The 7,785-nt window shown below is 33.0% G+C and overlaps 1 protein-coding gene across 1 annotated transcript; it reads right to left on the reverse strand.

The window, feature by feature from the left end:
• Positions 1-1,479: 1,479 nt before the first annotated feature.
• On the reverse strand, positions 1,480-6,365 carry LOC114181198 (uncharacterized). Its single transcript, XM_085672637.1, has 6 exons — positions 5,967-6,365; positions 4,824-4,925; positions 3,213-3,358; positions 2,974-3,096; positions 1,985-2,020; positions 1,480-1,836 (listed from the first exon to the last, which is right to left on the reverse strand). Exons 3-6 carry the CDS (start codon positions 3,240-3,242, stop codon positions 1,654-1,656), a joined length of 372 nt encoding a protein of 123 aa, XP_085528763.1. The 5' UTR covers positions 3,243-3,358; positions 4,824-4,925; positions 5,967-6,365; the 3' UTR covers positions 1,480-1,653.
• Between the last annotated feature and the right edge of the window lie 1,420 nt (positions 6,366-7,785).

Below are 7,785 nucleotides of genomic sequence, written 5' to 3' on the forward strand. Positions count from 1 at the left end.
GGAACTGATTTGCACAATAAGGTATCAAATGTTTAGCTGTTAAAATTGGCAAGACTTGGTAAAGTGAATAAAGAATACAACTGTAGATGCTCTGTTCAACCTTTGTTTCATAGCATGGCAGGGACCTCTATGTTTCTCTTTCTTTCTCAGTTCACTCAAGACACATTAGAAGAAACCCCAATTTTCTGATAAAATAAAATATATTTTTTTTCTTTTTGAGAAAAAGTTCTACTGACGACAGACCAATTAATTTCTCTGTTGTTCTGTGAACAAAAAAACAAAATTAGAAAAATACGAAATTAAAAATCTGACGGCCTAGTTATGCGAAATTATCATTATGATTATTGATTTTTCCCACAGACTCATCTCAGATTGTTGGTGGGTGTCCTAGAATTTCGTACACTACTGTTCTTCTTAATTGAGAGGACTGTTTGAATTGTTCTTTTAACTTTCTCCTTTACAAGTTTTGTTAAAATTCACTATGAAGTTCTTAGTACTAAGATATTTTAAGATAATTTGACAAATTAGATACATTAACTAAGAAATTTAACTTATGAATCAAAATAGGCCACATAAGTTGTATTCTATCTGTCCCTATTCACAATGTAAGGGTGTTTCAAAGCATCTTGCAGATGCTGAAATGAACTTATTCTTCTTGGGTCAGATATAAACTTCATTTACAATCACAGAAATTGTGAGTTTGTTGCATTTGTAATTCTTATTGGACCTTGTTTCACTAGTGTCACTGTGCTGCTACAAAGATCTAAGGGACTGCATTGCGAATACATTCAAATTACTGTTTCACCAGCGCTCACTCGCAACCACCACCAAATCATAAATCACATGTACTTCTTCTATCTCTCTTATCCTTTCTATGAATTAATTGAATGTCACAAGAATCTAATTCAGTTTTTGCTTCTACTTTTTTGGTATCTTATTATGGCAAGCTGATTCATTCTGAAGTCAACTAGAAGAAACAGCATGACAATAACTTTAAGGTTTTCCACCATAGTCCTAGCACAATTCCATCACATTCATTTCTACACTATGAGCCTTCTGAGTTTTTTTAAACTATTTAACAGCTCACTCATCCAAAATTTTCAGAAAATAATGCCAAAGGTTGGAAGGAAACTACCACCAACTAAGAATACAACTAACAGAGTAAATCTAAAAATACCATTCTGCTCCATAATTTAAATAGGTTCTGTTCATGATGTTTTTCTAATGGATATAAATGGTTTGATTTTAAAAACCAAACTCAATTCAAATTAAAACTATATACATATTGGATTTTGAAACCACCAAGACACGTGACCGAACTTGTTTGAACCTACACATATATTAAAATGGCTCATCTTACACTAATTGGTTAATCATACCATGTAATTTGTTTCTTATCTTCCTAGAAGCTACAGAAAGCTAGTCAATATGTGATGATGCACACATGCAATAAACACTGTATTGAATTTTATGCAGCCATAAAAAAGGTGATCATACCATGGATTAATGCTAAATGAGCAAATGTATTTAATACAAAATGTAACTATCCTCACTACAGAGTATCTAACTGTCTACACAGTGGTATATAGGCAATCAAAAAATACTGAAAAACCTTTACAATTTTATTTTATACAATGAAAAGATAAATAATATTTATGAGCAGCAAGCTTCAAAATAACAATTAATAGTTGTTCTAGGTGTTCTTCTCCATAGGGTAGAATCTACACCTAAAGAATGAACTTGATGTATGAGGTCGTCAATGTTTTCCTTGAAAAAAGACATAATATGTTGTAATTTAGCATCCTTTCGCATCATTAAAAGTACAGAACCAATGGCCTAGTACATTGAGTACATTGATAAAAAAAAAACTGCTTTCAGATATAACTTAAGCCATTTTCTTCAACACAAGATTCATAACTTTATGACAATGGTCAAACAAGAAAAATCAAGGAAGAAGAATGCTGGGTACTTAATTGAAAGGAACCTGTTCATCATCTCCTGAGATGCCAGAGTGAAATCTCTATAATCCAAGTACTAAAATTCATATCAGAAAAATTAAGGTCCATTCTTTTAGAGAAAAAAATAGAAGAAGAAACTGCTAAATTACTTGAAGCACTCACTAGTATGAAAAACATAATAGGAGTCTAGCAAACATTTAAAAAGGAATGTGCATAGAAACACATATTTAACAAATAAATCAATTCATGTTGTCAACAAAAATTATAACTGATTCCTTATAAAATAAAAATATGCCAAATTACAACACTTCATAGTCAGATCAGAAATCATAATAGAGATCTAGAAGAAACTCTTGTTGAAGAAAAAACAAATATAAGTTTCTACAGCACATGTCTTTAGACCAGAATGAGAAAATGAAAATATCTTAATTATTAATTATTTGTTACAAATAATACCCGTGAGTTTATCAGTTAGTTCTATATACCCTCAATTAAATCGAGCCCTAGCTCGGTAGGAGGGAGTGTAAGCATACACAGAGGAGTCAAAGTTGTCATTTTTCTCAATGAATTTTCACATTGGTTAAAATTGTGACATTGATATCTGTTGTTATATAACTCCAAAAACAACTGCCAACAAAGGAAAATACCATAATAACCAGTCATCTGAGAAGTAGTGACATTTTAGACTCAATTCTCACCATTGCCTTTGATATAATAATGTCTGGTAGACATTTTATTAGATTCTGCATTTCTTTTCTAAAACTTGTCAATTTTTATTTTATATAGAAAGATATTGTAACAATCAATCATAATACTTAAAAAACATTCTAGAAATTTTGACTTTCAAAATAAATTAAGGGCAGAAAAAACAATTACTTAATTTTAATTTAAAGCGTGATCTGGGATATCTAAAAGAATAAAGTGAGACAAGTAGTCAACAAACATAGTTCAATTTTACATTGATGGCTTGGCTAGTCAGTTTTCTGAAGCATACTTACCTGCACATTATTCATCAGATATTCGGAAGATGATGGCCCAAAGCGGCGATGCTTTGTTCAGAAAGTCTAGTAGGTTTCGAATCCTCTGTAACAAGCATTCTCATGAGAGAGACGCCATAGGCAAAAGAAGGCTTTTGCGGCTGCGGTACAAAATCAGTATGAGAATAAAAGGTTTCTAAATGAGCTTATGAAGCACCAGAAATGTAGACAGAAAAAATCTCAACACAAGAAAACTCAATAAAATGAGTCAACTTACTATCTGATCAATTATTACTTTTTCTATCATCTGTAGAACAAGAGAATTGTCACCCTATCTGTGCAATGTTTGATCAAAGAACTGTTGTCATTGACTTTAAAGTTTCGCAAAGTGCGTCACTCTTTTAAAACCAGAGGAACCAATTTCTGCAAAATTAAAAAGAATAACATTTCTGAATCTCCGAGGCTTGAAGACTACCAAAAGTGGGTTTTGAAAGATTCATAAACATAGCTATTTCAATCACCAAAGAATACTCAAGCAACTTTTTCTTGTTCTGGGATGAATACAAACTTCCTATTGCTAACATGTTATTCGTACATAGCATTGAAAGAATGCTACATAAATATGGTTATTAGAAGTTACCAAGAAGAAAGATACAGGTAGTAGGAAAGCAAATTGGAACAGATACCAATGTAGATATGGTGATTGGTAACCCATCATTAGGAGTTAACATATAAAGAAGAATAGTGGTAAAAGTGAGATAGAATTGGAGGGAGAGGAAGACGAGAGAACAAGAGAATAATAGAATGGATACTCAGCAGAAGGAGTGAGAGAGGAAGATGCCAGGATCATGCTGGATGGAGAGAGAATGATTATTTGAGGGAGGGTAGCAGAATGAGAGGTATGAGGGTTCTTGAGTGAAAAATGTCAGACTAGGCTGAGTGAAGGAGTTCTTCCGCATAAAAGGGATTTTTTTTATTGCAGTTTTAATTTAGTAAGTTTCACCTCTAATTAGTCATATTTCAGTATCAATACTATTCAATTTTTTGGTCACATTTGACAGAACATAAGCATTGCCAATTTCAACCCCTGCCAGTCCTTTCAGATCACAGCTACTGAGCATAATAGACAAAAACACTGAATTGGAATAGTGAAACAAGAAATGCATATTATCAAAAGTTATAATGTCTTTTAAAAGTTTATTTTTCAGCAATTAAACAATGATAGAAAAATAAAATAAGAGGATGAGAAAACATCTCCTTGCTGTTTATGTTACTGGCTTTTATGGAACCATTTTCAAAAACTTAATAAACATTAGATGATAAATTGACGGCACTGGGGTAGAGTGCTTTAAAAAATAGCTCAAAATAATATAAAGAAAGAAGTAAGAAATGAATCACACATGCCTTTATAGAAGTCACCCCTGTTTTTTAAACGTTACAGAGAGGTGAAACTGTATAAAATAGAAAATGAATGCCTGAGACAGGGTGGAAATTCAAGATTCATACACATGTTTTTCACCCTTTCTATTGTAAATGATCTGTGGTTTGCCTATCCATAAAGCATCATCAAGGTAGGAGCTTATGTTAAGTTCTGGCATTCCAAATGCTCTAGCATCCAGTAAATAATTAACCAAATTGTACTGCACTGTTGAAAATGCCTCTAGGATCAAAGTTTGCTCTTGTTGGCCTAAGTGGAAATTTGACATAACAGGCCCTAGTTATTACTAACAGAACCGTTATTCCAAAAATTCATACAGTAAATTACAAGATATAGCAAAAATCATCAACTCACCTCTCATGAAGGATGGAACAAAAGTAAAGCTAAAGTATCTATATTCTATATTAACAAAATCAAGAAAAAAATGAAGTTTGAGTTTATCACACAAACCTATGCACGCAGTTGTACCCCCAGAAAATGCACTGGTACTAAAATCCCTCACAGTTATAGATTTGCATGAGAAGAATATTCTTCCTGTGGTGTCAACTCTTCCTAAAAAAATGAAGAAAAAACACATAAATCAAGTTCATTGTAAACGAAATTTCATAATGCGAAAACAATAGATTTTTTCAGAGCATTTAAAAGCATAAAATCATTCATGATTATCACGAAATAAATGAAAAAGCTAGTTGAATTCGATGATAATACCCACTTTGAAGAACATAATTGTCAATACGCAATAGGTTGGCTAAGAGTGTAAGACTGTGATTCACATCGTCACTAAGCCATTAAACTCAATCAATAACAAATTTATCATTTCGGTTGTAAATGTTATAAATTGTTCACTTTGTATGTAGTTGTATAAATTAAATGTGTTTATCATCCTAAATTTTCCTGGCTTCTGTCTGTTATCCATTCAAATGGAGCACATTAATGTACTTATGTGATTCAATTTAAAGGAAAAAAATAAGACATAGAGCCTGGGAATGGAACACACATGTTGTCCCTAATCAAGGATGAAATTTTGGGCAATCACAGGTTCATACCTTTCCACAAAACAACATTCTGCAGGATTTACACAAATCATGCCATTTCACTCTTCCTTTCAGTTACTTAATTGACATAAACTACTTACAAAATATCGAAACTTTTTCTACTCAGTTTCCTCGTCCTCATCCAAAATCCAACCCAGAAATTTTCATCTTTCCTATGTTAACTGCAATTATTCAAACATCAAATAAAACACTAAGCAAGTAAGGAGCGAGAAATTGGTCCGGATATATAATATGATGCAGATATATAATATGATGTATTGAATTGAACAAATTAAACGGATTACAATCTTTGTGCTTAAGCTCATGTATTCATCAAACTTCATCCAGATAAAATCTGGGAAGAAATAGCAATTTCCCGTGAACTTATACAAAAATATGTCCAATATCAATGCTTTAAGATTGAAGCAGTATGGAAAGTTTGACAAAAAGCACTTCTCATTATCAAACGGTAATTTAATAGTCCAAAAGAATACAAGAACATCACAATATAACCGAAAGCAAATAGGGCTCACGATTTCCCCCAAATTACAGAACACACATTTTAGAATTTCTAGAGAATCACTGCCACGCTGCAACTTCCATTAATTCAAATTAACAACAAAACCTCAATTCCCGCTCTCTCTTCTCCCTTCTTCCGTCAAACCTCAATCTCCGCCACCACCATCAAGCCAAGGAGTCCCACTTGCGCGTCCTTTACCTCTTCCTCAAACATGAATTAGGGTTTCTCCACGCTCTGAATTTCACTTCGCAAACGCACAATCTTAAATCCCTTATTTCCAACCAGATTTCTCTCGACTCGCCGATTCAACAACATCTTCTCAGTCCCAACACGAGTGCCACCTCTCTCCTCCATTTTGGGAAAGTCGAATGGGTTAACGGAAAACGAAAACCCTAACTTCGGATTTTGCGCTTTTTAGTTTTCAAACTCTTTCTCATTTTCGCGGTAACGCAGGTGTAAAATTTATATTTATACTTTCTAAAATGAAATATTGAAATTTTAAAAATCTAACTATTTTAAAAAATCAATTATATAATCTCATACAGGTAAATTCTAAGAAAATGTCAAAAACTTACTTGTATATTCATAAAAAAATGTTGCAAAATTAATTATTTAAAAAAATATATATATAATTTTAGATAACTTTTTATAAAATCAAAATTATTATAAAATAAAACTAATAATAGATAGGAGAAGTAAATGAATAATAATAGAGGATGAGAGAAGGGAAAGTAACTTTCATGTGTGTCTCATTACCAATGGGAAAAATCTTTTATCATGAGTATTTGTATAAGGACGACAATTCATAACACTCTCCTTCTCCTTAGGTATTCCGATAAGAGAATATATCTCTTTTGAAATAAAAGACTAGTGAAGGGAAAAAAGTACATAATTATAGGCTTAAATAGTCATTTGGTCTTAGTTTTGGTCGACTTTTTTCACTTTGGTCCTACTTTTGAAAATGTATTCAATTTGGTCTTACCTTTCGTAATTTTTTTTCAATCAACTCCTTTTCGTTAACTTTGTCTAAATCGTTAACGGAACAGTGGCCAACGTGGTGATTTTGTGTGACGTGGATACTGTTCAGTGACGTGTCCGTTTGCACTGTGCTGACCATTTAATTTTAATTGCATATTCATTTTAGGGTTTAAGTTGAAATTAAATTGGGTTTAGGGTTGTTTATGTCGAATTGGGGATTTGTGGGTCGAATTGGGGATTTTTTCGTCGCTCTGTGAAATTCTGGAATTCCGCCTTTGAGATCAATTTTTGGCATCCAAGGTTTATGCTCATCTCTGTACAATCGTTGCGGAGGGAAAAACGTGTTCATCGCGGAGGTATGTCCTGCTTTAGGATTTTATTTTTGCTCAGTATTGATTGGGTTTAGTGTTAATGATTAGGGTTTTGTTTATGCATTCCATGGAATATTTTAAATTGTAGTTGCTTTTTCGGTGGTGCATTGTTTATTGTTTTCGCTGGTGACCCACCATTTTTAATTGTTTGTGTTGTCGCTATCTGTGGTGGGGTGGGTTTCATGGTTGGTTGTCGGTTTGTCGGTTGTAGATGGAGTATTTGTTCCCCATTTAAACATTGTTTACAATTTGCAGGTTTTTTTCTGTTTTTTTTTTTTGTGTTTCCAATGTCTGATGAAAGGTTTGAGGTTGTGGTCCACCACCGTGGTCACTTTGCCGAAAATGAGTGGTGTAAGTATGAATTGCAAGTTCGGTGAACCCAGCTATTACAAGAAGATGAAGATGCCCCATGAGACATTCCTTTTCAACTGAACTTTAATGGAAGACAACCGCAATGAAAACAAACCCTAAATTTCAATTTAAAATCTGGGCTATGACAGTGCAAACGG

Source organism: Vigna unguiculata, chromosome 4 (assembly GCF_037176805.1).
Source record: "Vigna unguiculata cultivar grain cowpea cultivar isolate G323 ecotype 2 chromosome 4, ASM3717680v1, whole genome shotgun sequence".
In the NCBI taxonomy this organism is placed as follows: domain Eukaryota; kingdom Viridiplantae; phylum Streptophyta; class Magnoliopsida; order Fabales; family Fabaceae; genus Vigna; species Vigna unguiculata.